This window comes from Purpureocillium takamizusanense, chromosome 2 (genome assembly GCF_022605165.1).
Source record: "Purpureocillium takamizusanense chromosome 2, complete sequence".
Lineage (NCBI taxonomy): Eukaryota > Fungi > Ascomycota > Sordariomycetes > Hypocreales > Ophiocordycipitaceae > Purpureocillium > Purpureocillium takamizusanense.
Genome location: NC_063069.1, coordinates 3,365,374 through 3,389,913, shown reverse-complemented (window position 1 = coordinate 3,389,913; position 24,540 = coordinate 3,365,374). Strand labels below are relative to the sequence as shown.

At 53.0% G+C, this 24,540-nt stretch overlaps 7 protein-coding genes and 1 non-coding gene across 9 annotated transcripts; 2 read left to right on the top strand and 6 right to left on the bottom strand.

Annotated features, from left to right (window-relative positions):
* The first annotated feature begins 1,327 nt into the window (after nucleotides 1–1,327).
* Nucleotides 1,328–5,539, top strand: HMG1_1 (Hydroxymethylglutaryl-CoA reductase (NADPH)). The gene is made up of 2 exons (XM_047983899.1): nucleotides 1,328–4,823; nucleotides 4,898–5,539. Exons 1-2 carry the CDS (start codon nucleotides 1,600–1,602, stop codon nucleotides 5,307–5,309), a joined length of 3,636 nt encoding a protein of 1,211 aa, XP_047839871.1. The 5' UTR covers nucleotides 1,328–1,599; the 3' UTR covers nucleotides 5,310–5,539.
* Nucleotides 5,540–6,697: 1,158 nt separating this feature from the next.
* Nucleotides 6,698–6,814, bottom strand: JDV02_010885. Its single transcript, XR_007157335.1, has one exon. It is a non-coding gene; the product is annotated as a 5S ribosomal RNA (ribosomal RNA).
* A 1,408-nt stretch (nucleotides 6,815–8,222) lies between these two features.
* Nucleotides 8,223–9,527, bottom strand: JDV02_002824 (uncharacterized protein; the record flags this gene model as incomplete). The annotated part of the gene is made up of 1 exon (XM_047983898.1): nucleotides 8,223–9,527. One exon carries the CDS (start codon nucleotides 9,525–9,527, stop codon nucleotides 8,223–8,225), a length of 1,305 nt encoding a protein of 434 aa, XP_047839870.1.
* Nucleotides 9,528–11,198: 1,671 nt separating this feature from the next.
* Nucleotides 11,199–11,732, bottom strand: JDV02_002823 (uncharacterized protein; the record flags this gene model as incomplete). The annotated part of the gene is made up of 3 exons (XM_047983897.1): nucleotides 11,199–11,558; nucleotides 11,614–11,673; nucleotides 11,724–11,732. 3 exons carry the CDS (start codon nucleotides 11,730–11,732, stop codon nucleotides 11,199–11,201), a joined length of 429 nt encoding a protein of 142 aa, XP_047839869.1.
* A 5,804-nt stretch (nucleotides 11,733–17,536) lies between these two features.
* Nucleotides 17,537–18,430, bottom strand: JDV02_002822 (uncharacterized protein; the record flags this gene model as incomplete). Its single annotated transcript, XM_047983896.1, has 1 exon — nucleotides 17,537–18,430. The coding sequence occupies one exon, from the start codon at nucleotides 18,428–18,430 to the stop codon at nucleotides 17,537–17,539; it is 894 nt and encodes a 297-aa protein (XP_047839868.1).
* A 660-nt stretch (nucleotides 18,431–19,090) lies between these two features.
* On the bottom strand, nucleotides 19,091–20,903 carry JDV02_002821 (uncharacterized protein). Of its 2 annotated transcripts, XM_047983895.1 has the most exons (3): nucleotides 20,686–20,903; nucleotides 20,227–20,635; nucleotides 19,091–20,174 (listed from the first exon to the last, which is right to left on the bottom strand). In XM_047983895.1, exons 2-3 carry the CDS (start codon nucleotides 20,365–20,367, stop codon nucleotides 19,347–19,349), a joined length of 969 nt encoding a protein of 322 aa, XP_047839867.1. In that variant the 5' UTR covers nucleotides 20,368–20,635; nucleotides 20,686–20,903; the 3' UTR covers nucleotides 19,091–19,346. The 2 variants fall into 2 exon arrangements, with proteins under 2 accessions (XP_047839867.1, XP_047839866.1); XM_047983894.1 differs by having other exon boundaries at nucleotides 20,227–20,903.
* A 628-nt stretch (nucleotides 20,904–21,531) lies between these two features.
* On the top strand, nucleotides 21,532–23,621 carry DOT1 (Nucleosomal histone H3-Lys79 methylase). Its single transcript, XM_047983893.1, has 2 exons — nucleotides 21,532–22,541; nucleotides 22,595–23,621. Exons 1-2 carry the CDS (start codon nucleotides 21,940–21,942, stop codon nucleotides 23,520–23,522), a joined length of 1,530 nt encoding a protein of 509 aa, XP_047839865.1. The 5' UTR covers nucleotides 21,532–21,939; the 3' UTR covers nucleotides 23,523–23,621.
* Nucleotides 22,751–24,532, bottom strand: ATG16 (autophagy protein 16, interacts with Atg12p-Atg5p). Its single transcript, XM_047983892.1, has 3 exons — nucleotides 23,921–24,532; nucleotides 23,610–23,862; nucleotides 22,751–23,522 (listed from the first exon to the last, which is right to left on the bottom strand). Exons 1-2 carry the CDS (start codon nucleotides 24,446–24,448, stop codon nucleotides 23,689–23,691), a joined length of 702 nt encoding a protein of 233 aa, XP_047839864.1. The 5' UTR covers nucleotides 24,449–24,532; the 3' UTR covers nucleotides 22,751–23,522; nucleotides 23,610–23,688.
* Nucleotides 24,533–24,540: the final 8 nt, after the last annotated feature.

The window sequence follows — 24,540 nt, the reverse complement described above, 5'->3', positions numbered from 1 at the left end:
ATAAGTTTCTTATATTTTACTATTACTTTAATAATAGACTTTTTAGTATTAATTAAGGTATATTTAAAATAATAGCCTTTTTTAACGCTATTAAAAGAGATAATAAGCTAATATACCTTATAAATAAAGAGCTAATAAACTTTTAATAAAAACATAAAGTCCTTAAAGCCCTTAATATAGATCTTAATAATACTTTAGACTTAAATATAAATAATATTATAATTATTATAATTTCCTTTATAAAAAATAGTAATTTAATAATTATTAATAATTAAATAATAAAAAGCTAATAAAGGCTAAATAAACTTAAAGAGATTTACTAAAATATAAGAATTATTTTATAAACTAAAAGAATATTATTAATAGCGATAATATTAATAATAGCTTAAATATAGTTAAAATACTTAAAGAGATTAAAGGTAATTTACTACTTTTTAAAATACCTATTATAGGTATAGAAATAATATATATATTACTCTTTAATAAAAATAATAAAGGTCTTTTAAGACTTTAAAGTAAGGTAATAATAACGAAAGGTATTATAAACTAAAGGATAAAGGCAATAAAGATAAATAGGTCTTAAATCATTAATAAAAATCTCGCTAAAAAGCTATATTCCTTTAAATTAAGGTATCCCTTTTTATTATTTATAGATATAATATAAGACTTTAAAATTTATATAAAGGAGTTAATATAATTAAGGTCCTTTAAATTATTAATAAAATCTTTAAAAGCGCTTTATTTTTATTATAAGGATAAAAAGGTAAATAATAATAATTATATAGCTAAAAATATTAAGGGATCCTTAATAAAAAGTCGAATACTTAAGGTATAAAAAAAGAGTAGTACTATTTACATAGATAGAAACGTCTAGCCGCATAGATAATCCATTTTTTATTCTTTTCTAGCTAATCGCATACTATATAACCCCACCCCTATACGAATAAGGTACGTAGGCGCGGGCCGCCCGTAGTAGCCTATTATAGCTAACGTAATAAACACTATATAGTAGTACGATAGGTAATATTACAGCTATGCTTCTTAACGCGCCTCTAATAGCTATATCGCGGGCCCGCGGCTAAGGCAGACGACGACGACGGTCGAGAGGGCATTACGAGGTAGCTATAGCGGTAGCGGCGGCGGCTAGGGAGGGGGGGCTTAGGCCCGTTAATAGCATTATAAGCGGCGGCAGCTTTAGCTTCGCAACTAGCCCGGTCCGGCCCGGAATAATATAGCCCCGATATTATGACATTATAGGAAAATAGCGGGAACGTATTTTTTAAGTAAATTAAGCCCTACCGGCGCAGGCGGTACGTATAACGATATAGTTTAATTAAGCGGCCTCCCTCATTGCTAAACCAATCTCATTCATTCGCGGGCTCTGAACCCTGATTCTCGTTTTGTCTCGCATTGGACACCGAAAAACCCAACTGGACAGCCCGTGATCGGTCGACGGGGCGCCATCAGGGAACAATAGTAGTGAGGCACAAAGCCTTCTCTCGGTACGACCTCACTTCCTCACCGTTCCTCCTTGCAGCTGACACCGCTGCGGCCTGCGCAATCGTGTTTACCCGTCCTCGTCCTCGACAAAACTTCGACATGATCGCTGCGTCGTCCTTCCTTCCCTCCCGCTTCCGGGGTCAGAAGCCCGCGACGAAAGCCTCGGCCCCGTCGTGGTTCAGCAACAGGATCACTGCCTTGTTGCAGACCCTGGCTAGCCTGACCTCCCTACACCCGATTCATACCATCGTCATCGTTGCCGTCCTTGCCAGCTCCACCTACCTGGGCCTCCTCAAGGAGAGCCTCTTCGACCTCTCCGGAACTGTCCGCCGTGCCGACTGGTCTAGCCTGAGTGATGGTAGTAGGAGCTTGCGTATTGGTCCCGAGACCTCGTGGAAATGGCAACCCTACGACTCCGAAGTATCGGCTCCCTCCGGCGCCGATCATCTCGCCCTTGTCACCTTCGTTTTCCCCGAGTCGCTCTCTCACAGCTCGCCGAACTCGGCCCCGAACTCGGCCCCGAACTCGGCCCCGAACTCGGCCCCGAACTCGGCCCCTCTGATCCACGTCGTGCCGACTCCTGAGAATCTGTCCATCACCTCGCTTCCCTCAACCGCCAATCCGCTCGGTGCCTACTCCCAAGATACTGCGCTTGCTTTTGCACTCGACTTCCACCAGGCACCGCAGTTTGCGGCTGCCGCCCAGGAGATCCCCAATGACATCCCGGGACAGGAGACGATGGATACGGAGCGCGGCCGGGAAAAGAAGATGTGGATCATGAAGGCGGCTAGAGTTCACACCAGAAGTAGTGTTGTGCGCTGGTTTAACAATAGCTGGGTTGAGTTTGTGGATTTGCTGAAGAATGCCGAAACTCTCGACATCATTATCATGGTCCTCGGCTACCTCTCCATGCACCTAACCTTTGTCTCGCTCTTCCTCTCCATGCGCCGGATAGGCTCGAGATTCTGGCTGGGCACCAGCACTCTGTTGTCCTCTATCTTCGCCTTCCTCTTCGGCCTTATCGTAACCACCAAGCTGGGTGTACCGATAACCGTCGTACTACTCTCAGAGGGGCTGCCATTCTTGGTTGTCACTATCGGCTTTGAGAAGAACATCATTTTGACACAAGCTGTCCTATCACACGCATTGGAGCATCGCCGTTCTCTGGAAAACGGAAACTCCACTGGCAACGCTAAGGGGCTTCGCAAGGTCGGTGAGAGGACAACGAATGTGATCCAGTACGCCATCCAAGCCGCCATCAAGGAGAAGGGCTACGAGATTGTCAAGGATTATGTTATCGAAATTATCGTTCTCGTGGCGGGTGCAGCTTCTGGAGTCCAGGGCGGCCTACAGCAATTCTGCTTCTTGGCAGCGTGGATCCTCTTCTTCGATGGAATCCTGCTGTTCTCCTTCTACACAGCTATCCTCTGCATTAAGTTGGAGATCAACCGGATCAAGCGTTATGTGGAGATACGCAGGGCTCTGGAGGACGATGGTGTCAGCCACCGTGTTGCCAAGGAGGTTGCCGAGAACAACGACTGGGCCCGAGTGGATGGCAAGGGCCAGCCAGCCACCTCTATCTTTGGTCGCCAAATGAAGAGCACTAGCGTCCCCAAGTTCAAGGTGCTCATGGTATCCGGTTTTCTCATCATCAACGTCCTCAACATCTGCACTATCCCTTTCCGTAGCACCGACTCCCTCACCTACATCTCCTCATGGGCCGGAGGTCTCGGCGGAGTGGCTAGCTCGCCCCCCGTCGACCCGTTCAAGGTCGCGGCTAGCGGACTGGACTCGATTCTTGAAAACGCAATGCGCAAGAGTCAGGAGACCGTGGTGACTGTTCTGACCCCGATCAAGTATGAGCTCGAGTTCCCATCGATTCATTACGGACTGCGCCCCGGTAAGGTCGAGGGCGAGTCGGATGATCTGGCGAACTATGGGATGGGTGGACGCATGGTGGGCAGCATCCTCAAGAGCCTCGAGGACCCTATCTTGTCCAAGTGGATCGTTGTCGCCCTGGCTATGAGCGTTGCTCTCAATGGTTACTTGTTCAACGCTGCTCGATGGGGTATCAAGGACCCCAACGTCCCAGATCGGCCAATCAATACGCGCGATCTTGCCGATGCCCAGAAGTTCAACGATGTCGACACACCGAATCTCCCACCTGGCGAGTATATGCGACCTACCGCAACTCCATCGAAACCCATCACACCTGCATCAACAGACGATGAAGGAGAATCGCCCGCCACAAGAGCGGCTACCGAACAGGCCAGCCCCAACGTCTCACACTCACCTGAAGAGATCGAGAAACTTTTACAGGAGAAACGGGCACACGAGCTTACTGACGAGGAGGTCGTTTCCATGTCATTACGAGGCAAGATTCCCGGATATGCCCTGGAAGAGACACTCAAGGACTTCACTCGCGCCGTCAAGGTCCGCCGGACGATTATCTCGAGAACCAAGGCTACCGAAGAGCTTACCAGGGTACTTGATCGGTCAAAGCTACCATATGATAACTACAACTGGGCTCAGGTCTTTGGTGCTTGCTGCGAGAATGTTATTGGTTATATGCCCCTACCCGTGGGTGTTGCCGGACCACTAGTGATCGACGGTCGCAGCTACATGATTCCCATGGCCACAACCGAGGGTGTTCTTGTGGCCAGTACTAGTCGTGGATGCAAAGCCATCAACTTTGGTGGAGGCGCGGTTACGGTTCTGACCGCGGATGGAATGACGCGTGGCCCGTGCGTGACCTTTGAGACACTCGAGCGATCAGGTGCTGCCAAGCTTTGGCTGGACTCTGACGAGGGTCAGCGGGTGATGAAGAAGGCGTTTAATTCTACTAGCCGATTCGCACGGTTACAGCAGATGAAGACGGCCATGGCGGGGACTAATCTCTACATCCGCTTCAAGACTACAACTGGAGACGCCATGGGCATGAACATGATCTCCAAGGGTGTCGAGCATGCGTTGAATGTGATGGCTACCGAGGCAGGGTTTGATGATATGCAGATTATCTCTTTGAGTGGCAATTACTGTATCGACAAGAAGCCGGCCGCCATCAACTGGATTGAGGGGAGGGGTAAGAGCGTTGTTGCCGAGGCAATCATTCCGAGCGATGTGGTGAAGCATGTGCTCAAGAGTGATGTTGATTCGTTGGTGGAGCTGAATATTAACAAGAACCTCATCGGCTCGGCCATGGCGGCGTCTGTGGGTGGTTTTAATGCTCATGCGGCGAATATTGTCGCTGCCATTTTCCTCGCTACCGGCCAAGACCCTGCCCAGGTCGTGGAGAGCGCCAATTGTATCACCATCATGAAGAAGTAAGTTCCTGTCCCGCCTCCCAAAGACGTCTTTTTCCCCTACTTCGAATTCCGCACTAACACCTATCCCCTAGCCTCCGCGGCTCCCTCCAAATCTCCGTCTCCATGCCCTCCATCGAAGTCGGCACCCTCGGCGGCGGCACCATCCTGGACCCGCAGGGTGCGATGCTCGACCTGCTCGGCGTGCGCGGGCCCCACCTCCCCAACCCCGGCGAGAACGCCCGCTCGCTCGCACGCATCGTCGCCGCCTCCGTCCTCGCGGGCGAGCTCTCCCTCTGCTCTGCCCTCGCCGCCGGCCACCTCGTCAAGGCCCACATGCAGCATAACCGCTCCGCCCCGCCCACCCGCTCCAGCACCCCGGCCCCGTCAAGCGGCGCCACGACTCCCGTCAGTCTCGCCATAACTAGCACTGTGGAGAAGGCGGTCAGGCATCCTGAGCAGCTGGGTGCGCCGAGTCCTGCAGCGGTGGAGAGGGCCAAGCGCTGAGTCAGGATGGGCTTGGTGGTGGTCATAGGGTACGGCGGACTGAGGAGGTGTAGCATGCTGCTTTGAGCGTTTGCTGTTGCCATTGCTTGATCGGGACCGCAGAGGGGGCGTCCCGCACTAATAGATCCCCTTTAGGTGGGCGAGCTTGTACTAAGCCCCTATCTGTGGGATTCTGAATATAATACCTAGACATAGCAGAGATCATATGGCGTGCTTGCCACTTCCTTTTCCTTTGAGTGTTATTATGGCACGTGCGTTTAAGAACTGAGATGTGTTATCTTGTGTGGGCGATTCGTGTCTTAATGATTCGTTGCCCTGGTATTCTCTGACGGTAAGGAGTCGGGTATTTACGGCCAAGCGCATAGCAACCTGTAGTGATTGTACGGTTGGTTGGCCGGCGCGGGCCGCCACTATCGTCATGGTTATCGCTCTCAAAGCAAGCTTCCCGCGCCACCACGACTCCCGATGGTGACAGGTGTTATATCAGATGGAAGCTGAGTGAGAGCCCACGAGGGCCTCTGACTCGCCCGAACCCCTAAAAGAGCCACCTGGTCCCAACATCTATGCTCTCCGGTCCTCCGTTCCTTCACTCCTCCAACGTTTCCCAACAGCCCCATCACCAACGAACACAACGGCCCAACGGCACCACCACCACATCCTTCAATCAAGTCCATGGCCTGCGCCACGGCTCCGGCCCCTGGTGCTCGTGGCAGGCGTGTCAGTAGGCGCAGAGGAAGGAACTCTGGTGCTCGCGGCGGATGTGCCAGTAGGCGTAGAGGAAGGATCTTTGGATGTAGGGGGCGTGGGAGTATTCTTGTCTACGCCGCCCATAGATATATGTCTTCAGCTTTATTAGCAGGTCTGGGAGTGCTGAGATTGTGTTCTACTTGCAAGCAGGTGGTCGAAATGGCACACAACGATTGCAGAGCTTGCTTTTCGTGTTGCAATTGTTCAAAGCAGAAGGAATAAGCTTGAGGACACCGGAATCTAGGGTGGTCAAGCGCAGGGAGTATTTGGCGTCTTCATGCCCTGGGATTCTCAATTTTAGTGTAGACTATAGAATAAGTAAGATTGAAACGAAATTTAGTAAATGATTAGTTTACGTTTGGGGGTGAATGAATTAGGGGGGCGGGGTGTGGTGCTGTCCCGTTTTAAACGGTGACTTTAGCTATTTTTGGGGCGCATTATGGTGTGCTGGCTGCCGGTAACGGAGATGCTGGCTGCTGTTTTTTGATGTCGATGCTGCAGGAATTGGGAGTCGGTGGACAGAAGATAAGTTCTTGACGGGATCCCGAATTCTCTTATGGCTATGGTCGTATGTGCTAGACTGCCGACGCAAATCGCATTTTAACACGGGAATTTCAAATTCAAACTAAAAAACGAAAAAAAACATACAACAGCCGGTGTTCGCTGGTCGTCACCGACCCAACTACTAATCTGCCCCTTACCAGCTTAACTATGGGAGAGCGGACGGGATTTCTTGCTTACTTGATGAACCTGTCCCGATCTTTTGCCCGCTTTTCTGGCAACGGTTGCGCGCCCCAGCCGCCTCCGTTCCAAACCTCGCTGTCCCGGCCAGGCGGTCTCGAGATCCTACCGTTTCCGACCTCCGGTCCCGAAGCGCCGAACACTCTGCCCTCGGCTCGTACGCCCCCACCATCGATCAACTTGTTTTGTGTAGACTGCCGGTCATGTCGCTATACACGTCAGCGCTGTCTATTTTAAACCGTAGCACGGACGGCTGTGACCCTCGTTGGGTGCGCAGCCGTCCCACACCTCTCTGTCTGCCCGTTGGGCTTGCTTTTGTGCCCTGATTCAATTCTCTCCTTCTCTTCCAGCAGAGAAACTCCCCCCCTCCCCCCCCAGCCGGATTTTAAGGCGTACTCCTTTTTGGTGCTCACCTCCACTACATACGTGCCGGACACAACTGTCCTTCGGCTCGTTCCTTTTGGCAACAAGTGGTCATCGATGGAGCGGGCGAGAGACGACGAGGACAGAGAGGAGGACATCACCGTGGTTGGGTTGGAGGGTATAGACATACTGAACGGAGAGTGGGATAAGCAAATCGTGGAGGGTGCAATTCTGTTCAGTCGTCCATTTCACGAAGCTTAGCCGTCTTCACAATACCCGACTTGCCGATGGGCTTCATTGGTAGGCCCGTCAATATCCTGCGTCTTGTCCACGGTAATCGTTACAACACAGCACTGCTGCGCCGAACGGTAACGGCGACTTCAGGCAACTCTGCGCATGCCTGTCATATCTCAAATGATTGCTAATGATCTAGACGCTGCAGCTCGAACCCAGGGCTGCTTAGCAGGCGTGTACAGTTGGAATGGTAGGCGGGCGTACCGCCTGTCTCACAAACGACGGTTCCGACACGGAGCTCATGACCGACTTGATCTCACTTCCAGGCACACTTGTGGCGGAAATGGCGAGGTTCCAGAAACATTCGCGAAGCGCAGCATCTGACTGCATCGTACCATAGTGTTAATGCAATGCTCAGATACTGCAGCAGACGCGCAAGAGATATTGACACGGCTCGTGGAACGTACAATGTCTCCTGACTAGTGTTCAACAACTACATCAATGCAAACGGTTGACTTCGTTATATGTGGCGAGGAACACTCGCACTGGCAGTGCGAGAGCACTAGCACTATCCACGGGGCCAGCAACTATGGATCCGAGATTGCTTCATTGCTCTATAGTACAACTATGAGCACAAACAACTTCCTCTCTTTAAACACAAATTGGAGATATCTGGGGTCTCGCATAGCGTGTATCTATCAACAAAAAGTTGCAAATAATGGGTCCACATGATTAAGCTAGCGCTGCATGATAGTCTGGTTAGGCGTGCTCTCAGGAGCAAGACTGGATAGGTAAAGGAATAACTATGATTCGTTGCAATGAGAATATTCAGTCGGAGAGACCTTCTACACGATGTTCGAGCTCTTTGACACGGCCACTGCTATCTCCAAAGACGTTGCGAGCACCCGTAAGAGCTACTGTGTACAACTCCTTTGCTCGTATCTCTTGTCCTTGGATGGCGCATAGATGCCCCATATTCTGGACAGCATTCAAGAAGGGGATACAAGTCGTGATGCCGTCTTTGCCCAGTACTTTCTCGTAGCCTCGTAGCGCCCGCTCGTACATGGCCTCGGCGTTCTTGAAATGCCCTTGGCTCTTATAGAGGAGAGCGAGATTATTGACTGTTAGGAGCGTCGACGTATGCTCCGATCCCCACGCCTTTTCGAAGCCTTGTAGCGCCCGCTCGTACATAGCCTCAGCTTTATTATACTGCCCTTGGCCTGCGTAGAGGTTAGCAAGGCTATTGATTATAGCGAGGGTCGACGTATGATCTGGCCCCCACGCTTTCTCGAAGCCTTGTAGCGCCCGCTCGCATATAGGCTCGGCCTTGTTATACTGCCCTTGGCTTATATAGAGGTTAGCAAGGTTGGTAATTGTATCGAGAGTCGACGTGTGCTCTAGTCCCCACGCCTTCTCTTTGCCTTGTAGCGCCCGCTCGTACATAGCCTTGGCTATCTTAAACTGCCCTTGGCTAGCGTAAAGGTTTGCGAGATTATTGACCGTATCGAGAGTCGACGTATGATCCGGCCCCCATGCCTTCTCGAAGCCTTGTAGCGCCCGCTTATACATAGTCTCGGCCTTTTTGAGCTGCCTTTGGTCCGCGTAGAGGAGTGCGAGATTATTGACCGTATTGAGAGTCGACGTATGCTCCGGTCCCCATGTCTTCTCGAAGCCTTGTAGCACCCGCTCGTACATAGCCTCGGCCTTCTTACGATGCCCTAAGTCCGCATAAAGGTTTGCCAGATTATTGACTATATCGAGCGTCGACGCGTAGTCCGGTCCTAATGCCTTCTCGAAGCCTTGTAGCGCCTGCTCGTACATAGCCTCGGCCATCTTAAATTGCCCTTGGTCTGCGTAGAGGACTGCGAAATTGTTAATTGTATCGAGTGTCGATATATGCTCCGGTCCTAAAGCCTTTTCTTTGCCTTGCAGCGCCCGCTCGTACATAGCCTTGGCCTTTTTGAGCTGCCCTTGCCTCTTATAGAGGTTTGCGAGATCGTTGACTGTGTCGAGTGTTGATGCGTGGTCCGGTCCCCACGCCTTCTCTTTGCATTGCAGCGCCCGCTCGTACATAGCCTCGGCCTCCTTGAACTGCCCGAGGTCCACGTAGAGGATTCCAAGGTTTGCCGACATCCAGGCACTGCTTTCATCGTTATCAACCTCGCCTAGCAATTGACGGCATCGATCACCATGAACCACAAGTCGCCGCTGCATCAACCAGTACTCTGAAATCTCCTTTCCCGGCACATGTAGGCAGGTACACTCCATTGCCAGTGCTGCTAGGTCTTGCTCATCCGGTGTGTTTAGAGCATATAGCATCCATGAATGCACACAAGCATGTACGCTATAGCCACTTGACTCACACCAATTTTGCGCCGCTGTTGAATGTGGTTCAACGAGTCCGTAGCTATAGAGCACTCGCATGGCATGGTCAAATGCAAGCCGAGTCTCTGTAAGATCTCGGAGCCACTTAGGTCCATACTCTGTGCTTCCTCGCCGTACTAACTCATACCATAAATCCTCATTGCCGAAAAAAGCCCATAGTCGTAGCAGCATCGCCGCCGGTTCGCTGCGTCGGCAGATACTTACGTAGGAGATGTCCCATGTCGAGTACATGGCACGGTTCTCGTACGTCAGGAGTTGCGGGCTCAGTTTCTGCAACTGGTCCCAGGCGCTCTCATAATCTTGCAAGTATTCTCGCCAAGACGTCGAGGCCTGCTTGAGGTATGCACCAGCTGTCGACAGGGCGAGCGGCAGGCCGTCGAGTTTGCGGGCAAGGGCTATAGCGGAAGCATCTATTATACGTTAGAACTCATTAGAGTCGTATGTAGTCATCGGGGTTGGAGGGATGCCGTGTACCGTCTTGGGCTCCTTTCCGGCCCGAAGTTGTCTTTAGAATGCGAAGGCTGTCTTCTATCTTGCATAATTTTTGCAATCGCAAAGACTCCCCAATATAGACGGTCGATGATCGCGTCGTTACAATGACTGCTCCTTGGTCTGTATCGGGGAAGTACTGCCGAATATCGTAGCCCTCTGGGGCTTGTTGATCTACCTCGCTAGGCCGGCCTGGAATGCCACCGTCTTCGACAAGCACATCCCCGGTATCGCCCTCCATCTTAGGATGGTCATAGTTGTCGTAGACTAACAGCCATCGCCCATTCCTCGGTTCATCTAGCCACCTCTTGACGGCCAGTGACGCATCGCCGTCTTTGTCCGAAACCGCACTCTCCATGTAGCTTAGGCCAGGGTGCTCCCCATAGATCCTCATAGCTGCAATCCGGAAGCTCTGGTTTAATGACGTTTCATCTCTTGCGTTCAGCCAGATCGACGCGGAATAGTCATTTCGGTGCTGCCTCATGTATGCGATAGCGAGCTGCGTCTTACCCATACCACCTAGGCCATGCAAGACAATAGTTTGGCGTCCCGGTGACCTGCGCAGGTTTTGGTGCATCCAGCCAAGCTCGTCTTCTCTACCAATAAAGTGCGTCGCTTCAGTCGCTCCCGCTAGGCTAGGAGAAAGATTGAAACGATCGATGTTGGCTCGTGCTTGGAGAATCTACCGTCAATTATGAACAATTCCCACAACTAGGCAATCCTACCGTTATCTACTCTTGCTTCTACCTCCCATCGTTGTTGGACATTGCCTGTAGCATCCTTGGCCATTATCTGCAAGTGTTCCGACACTGTAACGTATCCGATATCTTGCCTTGATAGATATCGGACCATAGAGGTGTGATTTGCGTGGATAACGATTGGCTCGGCGTCTGCGTGTCCTGGGACGACCGCCGATGCCTTTGGAACCACCTATTTGTGCTTAGTGCTAGTGTCAACGATAGCGGTATAAATACGAACCATGATGCTGTGTCCCAAGACGGTGGGAGTCGGATACTCCTCGTAGGCAAACTTTGTCACAAAGTCATTGCTGATTGGTCCGTACTGCCCCAGTTGCTGCTGCAACCATTCTGAGTCCTTCTCGAGGTGCTTCAGAAGCCGGTTATCTGCTGCCACGATAAGGGACGCTATATTAGCGAGCACTCGTCCTAGTTGCACGCCGTTTCCGCCCTGGTGAGGAGTTCCCATGAATAGAATTCCATATGTTGATAGTTTGATCGACCGGTGTTCAGCTAAGGCGCCTTGCCGAGCGGCGTCGGAGTGGATTAGGGCCTAGCGTTGCCAGTCAATAAAGATTTCGTACGTATAATATAGCGGATGGGCCTACACTCTTGAGGACAAGCCCTCCTAGGCTGTGGGCGACGAAGATAATCGGTCGGTCGATCGACTAGATAGTCGTCTCAGTATTAGTGCAGCATGCAACTGATGCGCACTTACATTCGTCATTCTCCGCTTCCTGCATAAGTCTGACACGAAGGTTCTCGCATGGTCGTAGAGATACTGCCAGCTCACTCGATCAGCGGCATGCGTATTCGCGTCATACCCCCAGCAGAGGATGCGAGCTTGCGGAAGATCCTTAGGGAGAAGGTCTCGGAGCCAGTGGACGCCATTTTCCGCCGTCCATGTTTTATTCCGGTGGCCGTTAAGGCCATGTAGTGCGACGATGCTACCGTTGTGAGACAGGAAGGTGCAGGGACGTAGATGGCACGTACTCGACGATCGGATTGTCCCCCTCGAAGACAACCTCCAGGCCTTGCGGCTGCTCTACAGTCAGGCTTAGTGTGCGGGGATCCCGAGATAGGGCCCTCGTCGTTCGATCGACTAAGCGCGACAATCTTGATGAAGCCATGTCGATCACTGTCGTAGCCGTATCGCGGTTTCATGCTGCGGGGTTGAATCTATCACCCGTCGGTCCGGCGTGTCCTTTGCGAACTGAAGCCCAGGCTGTCAATGTCCTGCGGCTGAGGCTACGTGCAGCAGAAGCGTTATCTTCATAACTTGCAAAACTTCCACATCTAGCCAGGTGCCCGGAACATCGTTTTCCCGTACTTCCCTGGCTTATGGTCTAAGGGTGAGTATCCTTAGAAATAAAACTTCTGTGCAACGATGAGATCAAGAAAGTAAACAAAGGCCTATGCAACTATTGAGCACATGAAGTGCTGCCGAGAAGAGAAAACAATCCAGTACTGTAGAGAGACGATTGACTGCTGTAGTCGTTTCGGTAGGCGCGGCAGCCGGACATGAAAGTGTGGCTTGCCAAAGAGAAACCCGCTGGTCCAGGGGTAGGTAATGCTACACCGGGGTTCCCAAGAAATCCTGAAGCCTCCGGCAGCTGCATTACATCGGCAGCCAAAGCGCATATCTTGTTCCCACATGGACTTCGTTTCATTATACTGGATCGTAGGCGAGTTCCGGTGGTTCAGGGCCGCTAGAAGTTTGTAAAAGTTGCCCGTACTACATCGACCAACACACGCCTGGCCTACTCTCTCTGCTTCCGAGCTGCGAACGAAGTTAGTCAATGTGATAGTGAGACCATTAAATGCAGAATGAATTAGGATATTTTCGCTGTGCAGAGCGGTTCTGAATGCGTTTCCTCTCGAATGGGTCCTTCACTAGTCTCTAGTCAATATCTAGATATAGTGGCCGGGTACCTGGCTGTTCTGAGTCTCTTAGCTCTGCTTTGTTGCAAGGACGCGATGTATATTTACGGGCATGGTCAATAAATAAAGGGCCTTCAGTTTTGACCTGCTGCTTAACAACCCCCGTCAGCTACCCGCTTGTGCACCCGGTGGCAAGGCACAGACTGGCGTCCTGGCGGAATGCCGCACACCTGGGATGGGAACGCAAGCCGGATGCCGGCTGCAACGCGCCAACCCGCGCTGCCGTGCGCCACGGGATGCCCCTCCGAGCGAGAGTGGCTGGCTGTAGTTAAGCTGAGAGCCTGGATGTCATTTCCTCCTTCCGACGCTATGAGTGCGGAAAGACAATAGCAATGACTGCGGAAAACAAAAGAATCTGTTAGTGCGCCTGCAATCCACGAGACTAAGTACAATGGGGACATCATCAGCGCTATCTCTCCCGTCTGCATCAACTGTGAGCGGCGACGTGATGATGAGCCCCTTGGGGGGGCACATCGCGGTGCAGTAACCAATATGGCTCAACATGGTGGGTTGGACTTGGCTCGCAGATCACAGAGGGGTCGCACCTGCATTTGTTATGCGCAAGTCGTGGAACCGCGAGGTCACTCTTTGCTGCCGACTGCAACATGGTCACAAATCAAAAGTACGCGATGGTCAGTATCGGTCTGCCACCGCACCTGTAGCCCACGCCGGGGAGCGCGGCTTAGCTAGAGAGCCAACGCGCCCAAGCACTACTTCTACCAATAGGCAACAGGTCGGCGTTTTTGGCCCTGTCATGGTGGGCAAGCTCTGCCATTGGCGGCATGTTAGGTGAATCGAAGTTGGTGCCAACGGCAGGGCATGGTCAATCCCAATCATGAGCAAGGCAATACGGCTGAGCGGGAAAGGCAGGCGCGTTTAGCACTCTCCCGAGCCTGTGCAGATGTGGACCCGACAGGGATCAACCGACGGTGCGTCATTGTGACTCTTCAGTTCAGCAGCTTCTCGCATACCTCGGCACGCACGCACCAGAATACTCATGGTGAGTGTCGATAATCAGCTTCGATAGTTGCATCGTCAAACAAACCACCTTTGACAAGCAGTAAATAGGGAGGTCCAGGGCCACACCAAGGCAAGGCAACCAACCAGGGCATTAGACATTTCTAGCGTTTGTAAGGGGTAACTGTGCCTTTCTTGGAAGAAAGCGTGTCTGCGCTCCTGTCGTAATATCGGATGAGGTCTGACTGGGTAGGGGAAAGACCCGGGCCGCAAGGATGCAAATGTCGGATATAAATGGGGAGAATATGAGTGTTGTGGTCTCAGAGACTGTGGAAGACGGCCAGCACGAGAGCAGTCGCAGACTCACAGGGCAGCCACGGGGCAGTGTGAAAGAACCCATGCCAAGTATGCCCCCGCGGAGATTCTTTGCCCTGAGGACCTGGTTGCATGCTCAGCTGCTGAACCCGTCGGCAAGCTTGAACCCGCACGCAAGGCGGCCTTCCTGCGGTCCGCCTGTTTTTGTCGAGGCCCCGTGGATTTCCACCTGTGCGCAAAGGCGCTGTTGAAGCCTGTGCCGGGCAATTCGCGACCTTGTTCTCCTCCGCGAACATGCGCAGTCCGTTGGCTTAGTCACACTCGGTGCGTTGGGATATATTGCTACCTCGATCCGTTTCATGGGGCAACGTCTGATTTACATTCACGATAGTATACTTTGTCTTCGATTTAAACGTCCATAGTCTTCCATGGCCGACATAACGGCGCTCGTGCCCCGCGGTGTAGGTGTCTGAGCAGCTTCCTAGGAAGCCGTGCCGCATCCCAAGGTCATCTTCTGCGGAGGAAGGGCCAAGGCGAGCGCAATGGACTCGTGCATGAGGTATTGCTCTAGCACATTCATGCGATGGTCTATTAGCGGTATCCAGACGGCAACGACCAGAATTAACAGTCGATGCGCGTGGGGTGAGCGTAGTGGCTGTATTTGGCGTGCGATGACCGATGTCGGCTGACGTGCGCAGGCGCGAGGGAAACGGTGGGCAGTTCGGTTTTAGCGGTTGGTCAGCTGACCAAACGGTGCGGGGCAGGAAGCGGCCCGGTGCACAGTCTTCCGATCTTGGACGACGAGGACTCGGAAGTGGAGGCACATGGCGCCAAATCTTGCGTGCTGTGAACATGGCCAAAGATCTAGACGGGATCCCGTGCTTTCTAGTAGGTATGGTCGTATGTGTTTTACTAACAAAATAATTCATATTATATATTGAAAAAGATTCTGATCCAGAAAAGAATTGGTTAATCAATTAATTACGCACTTTTCTTATAAGTAAAAATATTATAATACGAATAAACAATACTTATAAAAGCTAACCAGTGCTCTAAAGTAAAGTATTAAGTAATAAATGACTCTATACTTAGCATAAAGCCGATCTAGAACTCCCCTTTCTATAAAGTAATTAGATACCTCATTCTTATATATGTGATTTTCTATTTACGTATCCAGGCCACCCCGGAACGACGAAAAGCTTCTACTATGATTAAGAACAGGCTGTGCACGGGGCAATAAAGCCATGCCTATTGCTCTCTCATGCAGTCCGGGCCGGTCTGCAGTAACCGCACAGACGAGTGCAACGTGGCTGCCAGGCTCAATGTAGCGGGGAAGGAAGACATGACGGGCTGCTGGGGTGTCGGCAGGGATGGTGCAATACTGTGTGGCCCAGTCCCGACAGCTCAGATGTGTGAAAAGCTTTGAGAAATGCATGCGTGTGTAAGGCTACTCTACGGATAAAGTAGAATCTTGCGACTCCTTGTTCCCAAAGTATTGTAGCTTACAACTGTCCACTCATGCAGTGTGAAGCGACCACAAAACGCGAATTCTATCAAAGCTGTGCCAGCGTCCTCCTCCACCTGCTCTGCGTCATTGGCTATTGAATCCTGGGCGAGCCAGTATGCAATCTCGTTACAGCTAGATTGAACTGAGTTACTGTCCCTGCGGTCCCAGCCTCCAGAGTTCAAAAATTATGAGTCCATCCGGCGCCTTGTCCATGGGCTCGTTTCCAATCGCTTCCTTCCCCATTAGTACGCCGACGCTCTGGGGGCTATGGAACCGTGGGCGAATGACTGTCCCGGTGTCCATAGGGCCCACGTATTTGGGGTAGGTCAAGGTACATAGGTCCGCCCGCATTTGCATGTTGTTTGGAGGTGCTCAAAGGCCGTTAGAGCTCGATCGATGTAGTCGGTTGTCATGATTAGGGGGCTAGACTGCGGCCACGGAGCACCAATTTGTCTCGTCTGTAGGGACTTGAGCTTCGCGACAATTACTAGTTCTGTTGCAGTTTCCACGATGTCACGGATTTGGTAGGAAAGCAAGTGTGGCGCTCGAGAATAAATACGCGCCGCGAAAGCCATCATGTCCATCTCATCGAAAATCAAACCATGTTTGGCTCTCATACACTGGAGTAATAGTTTCCAGACATTCATTGCTGTAGTTACATCCATTTTGGGACGTAGTAGTGTCATGCTGGTGTTGGATCTAGAGCAATTAGTCGAATGCACACGTTTGAGGGTGGCTTTCTCACTTGGATTTCTTATCAACGTCGTCGATTTTCTTACAATCAGCCATAATGATGATGCCAGGAAAGTTGAATATCACGCGTGCTACCATCTTACCCCTTGCTGAACAGGAAGCGTCGTCCCGTCGCGATTGTCTTTTCGTTTCGTCGAAGTCCAGCAGCACTATTGCACGCTGTTGTACGCTCGTTGAGAGCCGACTCGAAAGCTCCTTTACATGATGTTCTGATTCCAGATGCTTGAAGTCTGTGTCTCGGATGTGATGTAGCGGACGTTCCAACGTTGATGCCATCGCCTCGACAAGAGGCAATATGTCCTTGACTGAGCAGCCAGTAAAATAGATTATCAAGCCGCGAGTATCGTGTTCGATGATTTGGCTTTCTACGACTGGAAATTTGTCTAGTCCTGTGCCTTGATGGTGATCCAAGGCCAAAATCACTTGGTCCTGTTCTTCAGAAAAGCCCATGTCACAGGCGCTCTCACACTCCCAAGACGAATGGGTGATTGATCTGAAAATCTCAATTCCCAGCGAGTCTTAGGTTTGTCAGAAACGGCCAATCCTAAACGAGGGGATTTTTCGCGACGAAACTCACATTCGCGCCCGGGCTCCGGTAAGCGAACAAGGGACAGTGAGAGACTTTGGAGCATTAACATCGTGTGCAGTTGATCACACCGATCCCTCAATATCTCCTGTGACGTCTCTAGGGCGACTAGACGTGAGTCGACGTTGGCCTGTGGTTGTTGCCCTGCGGGAAAATCTAGACGTGGAGTCAGCAACTATTCGTGGACGATCTGCGTGGTCTCTTCACAGAAGTCATCTACAGGGCCAGACGATAGCTCATTAGTGTTGTTTGATATAAGTAGATATCCTTATTGTATCGTATAAAGGAGCTGGGTTTGCGAGTACGTGTTGGATAGTAATGCTCCTGAGTATTTGAAGGGCATCGAGATCAAACCGTTGTGGGTGAGGCGCAGTGCTTATCAACAAGTGTCACGCGCCTGTTTGTAGAGAAGGCACCCAGTGGGCCAAAATGCCTTCATGCAGGCGGCTGCCGTAGCCGCCGCATAGCGCTGCTATGAATTGCTCTTGTGGCTATCTGCGTAGTCACAAGCGCCCTTGATCACCAGGCAGGGGAAGGTATCCCACGCACCAGCGCTCTCCATCTCGAAACCTATAACGCCGATTTTCGCTGAGATGGCATCGCGATCTTCTCCAGACCTCATAATCCAGTCGCCAGAAGCAACGAGACCGAAATGTATGTTGGGTCGCGGCTCGCTTCCGCCGGCCTGGAGGCGTTCTCGCGGGACCAGCTTCCCGTTGCAGCCGGCTTGCTCGCACGATTCCTTGCCACGCTCATGGCGATATGCCGCCTCGAAAAGCCTATCGTGTGCCACACCTGGGTACTCAGCGCCGGGTTCCGGATCACTGCGCAGGCCGCCGAGGTAGGTGGCCATTTCAGTGGCAAGCCGCTTCCGGTTTCGGAGTGTTTTGAGCTTCGCCAGCGCTGCTCGGATCTCGAGATTGGGCCTGCTTAAGGAATCTAACAAGGTATCTTTTGGAACAAAGCGATCCGGTTCCTGTCGGCCGAAATCGTACTGAATGACTCCGTCGCTGATCACGACGTCGCCGAGGATGATCTCCTGACCACTGGGGCTGACGGGGACAACGCCACATATACCTACGATGAGAGCAAGCCTTACATTTGGGAAGCTTTTGCGGCAGTTGGTCGCAACTATCGCAGCATTGGCTTTCCCCATGCCCGGCATGTGCGCAAGGACGACGTTGTGGCGGCCGACGATGCCGGTGGAGTAGGCGTTGGGGTCGCCTGGCCCTTTGTCAAAAGGTAGACCATCATCTTCCCAGTGGTGGTCGAAAAGAGCGTCGACAGCATCGACTTCTAGGGCCAAAGCGCAAATGATAGCGATTTCAAAGCCGCGCCGTGAGGTGGGGCGCATCACCGCGGACATTTTGAAGTCGAGTATCTGTGTTTTCGCGTTCGGTCGATATATCGCTCGCTTATCGCTCGCTCTCCCGGTCTCGGGGGGTCAGACGGCCGCCCCTTGTGGACGCAGAGATGTGGAGGCCGCCAGGTTTGCGGGCCGGCCCTGGCTCGAGGTTCCTGGTGGCCGAGGTGTCCTGGTGGGATATGAGATCAATTGACGTTGGGCTTCCAGCCGCAACGGCTCAACCATTCTCCGTCGAACGCAAGGCAGAATGTTGAATCAATAGCTAGGCTAGGCTTGCGAGAGCTGAGCCAAGACCCTGTACGTGGAAGAAGAGGCTGTTACACACGCTGTGGGTTGGGGGCCATATTGTCGGTGTATGTGCACTGCCACCTTGACTATTACGTATCAGTGACTTCCATAGGTTAATAAAGCACTGGATTGATGAAGCATTAGGGCGTATACACGCTGTAGGTAAGGGGTACTCAACCCTCCGTGTTATGGGCGGAGAGCAAGGTTCCTTCTTGTCTGGGCGTCATATATCAGAATTGTGTCCTTGTCGAGGTCTAAGGGCTTCTAGGTTGAGACTACGAAGTAGGTTCCACCGACCAGCGATAGGGTTGAGTAACTTGCTGTTCGAGGAATAACGTGACCCGGCTTAATGGCTTCAACTTCTTATACGCCCGACTATGAAATAACTGTCCAAGTTCATTCTCACATCTCTCATAGTCATCCAGCTTTTCCTTCACGATCTGGTCGACATTTTCACACCAGAACTGTGAGAAGGACTGCTCGACTTGCAGGGATAGTCGCGCTTGGAACTTCGGACAGAGATGGTCCGCAACAAGCCAAAACGCTGCGTCCACCGGGCTCAGGGAATGCCAGAACCAGTCGCCCCGCGATTCGCACATCTGATGCATGATCTTAGATAGTGAGATGCTTACAATGCTCTTCTGCTCTTCTGCTCTTCCTCCTCGACCATCTGCATAAAACGTGTTCGAACGTGATCGAACTCCTCCAGGTCTTCCCCGTGTAAGTCAGAGATTGCGCGCCCAGTCAGCCAATATGGCACTGATACCATCTCCAGCGGCAGAGAACACACTTCCCCGGGGTCAAAGATGCACGTGATATTCCAGTCTTTATCAACGAAAAAATTGCCGGGATGACAGTCTGTCAGTTGGACGCCAAAGGGTCCGTTGCGGCGTTCCTTCAGGACAAAATGGCGGGCCCTTGTCCGCAACAATGCCCGGACGGCCATCTGGCTGCGGCAATCATCCTCTTCGTCGGTCGCGCTGGGGTTGCTGAGCAGACGATTGTCGTGCAGGTGTATCAAATCCGCTACAAACGGCTCTGTACATGCATAAGTCTCATTGGTCTGCATCGTCCTCGGCGTGCCTTCACTCTCAAGTATCGTGGTCGAGCACAGAAGCCGTCGGTTGGCGAGCGTTATGGTGTCATTATCGTTGAAGCGGAAGGAGCCGATCCTAGGCCATGGGGCTCTGGATAAGGCAACCATGATGCGCGCCATGCTTCGGCAAAGTGTCTGCAAACGATTTGGATCTTGTCGATACTGGTCCCAGGTGGTAGATAGCGGTTGGCCCACTTCCGAGCCCACGAATTCCATGACCATGTACGCAGTCGGTAGACCGTGCCGTAAGGGACTTGGTGCGAAGTGAGTCAACGTAGGGTATCCAGGCATTCGATGAAGGGCGCGGCGAATCCCTCGCAAAAGCAGTACGTGGATTCCAGCGCGAGACTCGTGTGTAAACTAGTCCACAGCGAGTCAGCGTGGTCGAGAGAATAACAGCGGGCAGGCATACGTCAGTATTATTGGAGAAGCCGAATCCGTACAGGCGAGGAATACGGATGGTAGGGCAGTTCTCCTCTATCCATGCATACGCACCAACCTCGCTGCGGACATTCTCGTCAACCATGCCAGGATAATACGGCTCTGCGTGCATGTGTGGTAGAGGACATCTCAGCAAGAGCGTCCTATTCAAGCTGCCAGTCACTTGGATAGGTACGCATAGATTGAAGCCGCCGGCTATCCGTTGCGACTGGACCTGGCAAGTATCCCAGGGGTCTAGGCTGAGGTGATGGCGCACGATGGCGATGATGTCCTTCTCATGCTGTTGTAGGAGCTTGCGGAAGTCGTCGGTTGCGGCGGCGTGCGCAACTCGCCTAATCACGTTGTAGTCTTTTCGTTTTGCCGAATCGTACGTGATGGGACTACCGTTTGGTAGGGTCAGAGTTGTTGTCATTTTGCAGCATCTCCCTACCTTATAACCCTACGAAGTATTGAAGCTACAGTATACTTCTTCTCTAAGGTGGGACAGCTTCGCAAGTCGGGGGTGATGTTGAATGCAGGTGATATGATTAGCTCTGAGAACGAGTGCAGAGGTGGGCGTGGCTACATGCTCAACTGGACGAACATATGAGATGCAAGACGATGCTGCTTGACGTTGCTGCGTCGATTTTCCGTAACCAGCACCCATCGACACCAGGCGTCGAAAGGCCAGAAAATAATAATTGTACCCACAGATTCGCAAGAGCCAAGCGCCTTTTGCAGGCGCCTCATCAAGGACGGCATGGAGGTCTGTCTGCCCAGCCCCAGCGCCGGCAGTTGACCGACCAAAAACTGGACCCGGCATGTGCGCCTGACAATGAACGAACCGCCGCTCCGGGTCGCTGAGCCACACCACACCCCGCCCTGAGGTGGTGAATGACGCGGCCTATAATGGATGTGGCTTGGTGTGTCCTTCAGCCGGTGGGTGGGCGAGTTCCCAGCACGACGGCGCCAGGTTGCAGCGGCACCTGCAGTAGAGCTGGGTCCCAGGCCAGTGGGCTCCTTCAGGCACTCATCACTGCAGACTCTGTCACGCGACTTTTGCCGATGGCGCCCAGAGGCCCCCACATTTCTTACCTGCGCTCCACTGTAACTCCGAAGGACCAGCGCGCACCCGACCTTTACAGGCGGACCTCGCTGTTCCGAGTCACTAACTTCGTTGGTAGGTGAGTGAAGCATTGCAAGTGCGGCTCTGCCTGCCTAGCCTGGCTGGCTGGCTGGCTGCCTTGCGACCCGAACCTCACCTTGGCCTTTGTCTTCCGTCTCTCCTTGCATCCACCACCAGCGGGACGTCATATCTCTTTTTTTCTCCCCGTCCGTCTCCGTTCTTCATACCTAGAATTTTTTGTCACCTCTTCATGTTTGGGAGCACAGCATCGCCCAGCCCCAGCGCACATACAACAGTATTTCTTCTGCATTTCCATACCCCCAAAGTCCGAACCCCCGAGGGCTCTCTTATCGATCCGACGACAGCGGCGCGCGGCACGCGGCCCCTCCAACAAGACCCCTGACCTGATCCGACTCGTGTCTCGCAATCCCCTTCCCCCAACCGCCGACCGCGCGCGCTCGTCATCGTATCGCCGCCACCACAACCACCGCCACCTTCGCCGCCGACTTGCGTGCCTGCGACCGCCTACCTACCTACCTATTTGTCTGCGCTCGCTCGGGCATCAAGCAACTCCTCGCCATGCCTCTCCTCGGCAAAGGAAACAAGTTTAAGGTCAACCAGCCCAAAATCCGCATCGACAAGGTCGTCGTGGAGCGCCCTCCGCAGTCCAAGCCGAAGCCCCGTCCCGCCGCCGCCACCTCCTCCTCTTCTGCCCGGTCCTCCCCCGTCACGGGCCACCGACCCTCGCCGAAACCCTCCTCCTCCTCGTCCGCTGCCGCCGCCCGGAACAAGAGCCACTCGCCGTACCCCTCGTCCTCGGACGAGAGGCGCCTCGACCGCAAGCGCAAAGCCGGTCGCGACGGTAGCGGCGGCGCCCTATCCCGGCCATCGCCCGTGAGCGATCGCGTAGCCTTCGACAAGGACAGCGACAATGAGGATGATGGTTGGATGAACCTCGACACTCGCAAGCGGCAGCGCAGGGGTACAGCCGACGGACGGTTTGTCGACCCGAATCGCAAGTTGCGCAATGCACGGGCGTTTGAGGGCCGCAACGATGAGCTCAAGTTCATACACGCTACCGAGGTGGCGTCGCTCGAGTCCAAGTGCGTGCCCGTCATGGGCGCGCAGAAGGAGGACGTGGCAATAGAGCTGCAGTACCCCAGTCTGCAGCCGCGGGAGAGGTACGCCCCTGGTCTTGTACTCCGTTTGGATAGTTAGGAGCTGACCGTTGCAGATTTGAATTGGTTTGGGCCAAGGACAAGATCGACGCCGTCGAGGCGAGCATACGCATAGTACGCCATGTAGCCGAGACGTACCTCACAGACGAGGAGGCCGAGCCCTTCACCAACCAGAACACGGGCCTGATACGCCGGCTAGAGAAGGCATCGAACCGCAATATACAGGACCTCGCTGGATTCAAGTCGGCGCTACACGAATACAACGAGACTCTCCTCGGCCTCGTCGAGGACGGCGTCATCGCAAAGAACCTAGACAACATGCACGAGCTGCCCCGCAACCTCGTCGCCTTCATCCTGGATCAGGTGTACGACCGAACCGTCGCCCCCAAGGTCGAGCTCCTGTCCAAGTACGAGAATGGCACCGATTATGTGTACGGCGAGCTTCTGCATCCCTTCATCTCCAAGATACTTGTCGAGCAGACCAAGATGACGTCGGACCAGGTCTTTGTAGACCTAGGGTCGGGCGTGGGCAACGTGTGTCTGCAAGCGGCGCTCGAGATTGGTTGCGACAGCTGGGGTTGCGAGATGATGGAGAACGCTTGCAACCTGGCCGATGCGCAGGTGGACGAGTTTACCTCGCGATGCATGCTCTGGGGAATTCGCCCGGGCAAGGTCCACCTCGAACGTGGCGACTTTCGAAAAAATAGTATCATCCATGACGCGCTCAAGCGCGCCGACGTGGTGCTCGTGAACAACAAGGCCTTTACGTCGCAGCTCAATGATGACCTGGTGCGCATGTTCCTGGACCTCAAGCCGGGGTGCAAGATCATCTCGCTGCGGTCTTTTGTGGCCGAGTTCAAGAGCAGCCACAATGTCAACGATGTCGGGAGCACCATCCTCGACGTGGAGGAGTGCTCGTACCCGGAAGGATACGTGAGCTGGACCAACGCTGGGGGTCCGTACTTTATCTCAACACGTAAATAGCTACGGCGACCATGTTAGCATTCAGGACTGTTTGGGTACTACGGGGTGTCGGTTGCATGAGACACGGATAGCGAATAAGATACGCACTTGATCTGCCAGTTTTGCCGCCCGCCAGCAAGAGCCTGTGATGGGACGTGGCCACCTGCGTCCGCATGTCGTATCGTAATCAGCGGGTCTTGTCGAAGAGGGGTTCATTTGCGAGGTTCATGGCGTCGGCCTCTTGTGCCATACGCTTCATCCACCGGTCAACGAGCTCCTTGTTTTCCTTTCTTGCCTTGTCGCGCTCCTTTTCGGCGACGGAGACTTGCAAGTTAAGCGTAATCATCTCGTCTTGCACTTGCTGCGCAGTGTCAGCAGGCTGTCTGCGGGGACTGCCCATGGAGGCTCTGGATACGTACCTCGAGCAGCTTCCTCTGTTCTCTCAGCTCGTGTTCCTGGTCCTTTAATCTCATCCTGACGCTCGCCCGGTCGGCCGTCAGGTCGCGGATGGATCGCGCGTCGTCCTTTGTCTTGGTCCGCAGCTTGCCGAGCTCCTCCTCGGCGGTGCGGAGGCGGGACTCTGCGACGCCCTTGGCGCGGAGCGACTCGGCGAGATCAACACGCAGCTGCGAGACGCCTGGATCGTCCGACGGCGTCGACGGGCTGCTGCTCGCGACGGTCTTTCGGCCTGCTGCATTGCCGCCACCACCCGTGCTGGGGTTTGTGATTTGCGATTGCAGGGCGGATTTTTCGGCCTCGAGGGCGGCTATCCGGTCGGCCATCTGGGAGCCTGCTCTCTCTGTCAACCCACGGCCGCCAGACAAAGGGAGGGAAGGGCGCCGAGGCGGGGTAGCTTGCGTACAGGCCTGGACAAGGTCCATGTTGACTGGATTCTTGGTCTCCACATCCTGGAGGGATAAGAGATACTCTTCTCTCCAGCTTGGCATGGCGGGCGACTGGCTGGTGGTGGAAAGTGGTGCGTTGTAGAGCAGACGAACTGCGCGGCACCCGAGACGGAGCTACAATTGAAGGATGGATG

Bases quoted from the DNA above. Each gene is read 5' to 3' on its own strand.
- HMG1_1 (XM_047983899.1), top strand. From the start codon at position 1,600: ATGATCGCTGCGTCGTCCTTCCTTCCCTCCCGCTTCCGGGGTCAGAAG. The intron at 4,824-4,897 runs GTAAGTTCCTGT...CCTATCCCCTAG, and splicing joins TGTATCACCATCATGAAGAA to CCTCCGCGGCTCCCTCCAAA.
- JDV02_002821 (XM_047983894.1), bottom strand. From the start codon at position 20,667: ATGACAACAACTCTGACCCTACCAAACGGTAGTCCCATCACGTACGAT. The intron at 20,175-20,226 runs GTATGCCTGCCC...GCTGTGGACTAG, and splicing joins GCTTCTCCAATAATACTGAC to TTTACACACGAGTCTCGCGC.
- DOT1 (XM_047983893.1), top strand. From the start codon at position 21,940: ATGCCTCTCCTCGGCAAAGGAAACAAGTTTAAGGTCAACCAGCCCAAA. The intron at 22,542-22,594 runs GTACGCCCCTGG...TGACCGTTGCAG, and splicing joins AGTCTGCAGCCGCGGGAGAG to ATTTGAATTGGTTTGGGCCA.
- ATG16 (XM_047983892.1), bottom strand. From the start codon at position 24,448: ATGCCAAGCTGGAGAGAAGAGTATCTCTTATCCCTCCAGGATGTGGAG. The intron at 23,863-23,920 runs GTACGTATCCAG...GACACTGCGCAG, and splicing joins AACAGAGGAAGCTGCTCGAG to CAAGTGCAAGACGAGATGAT.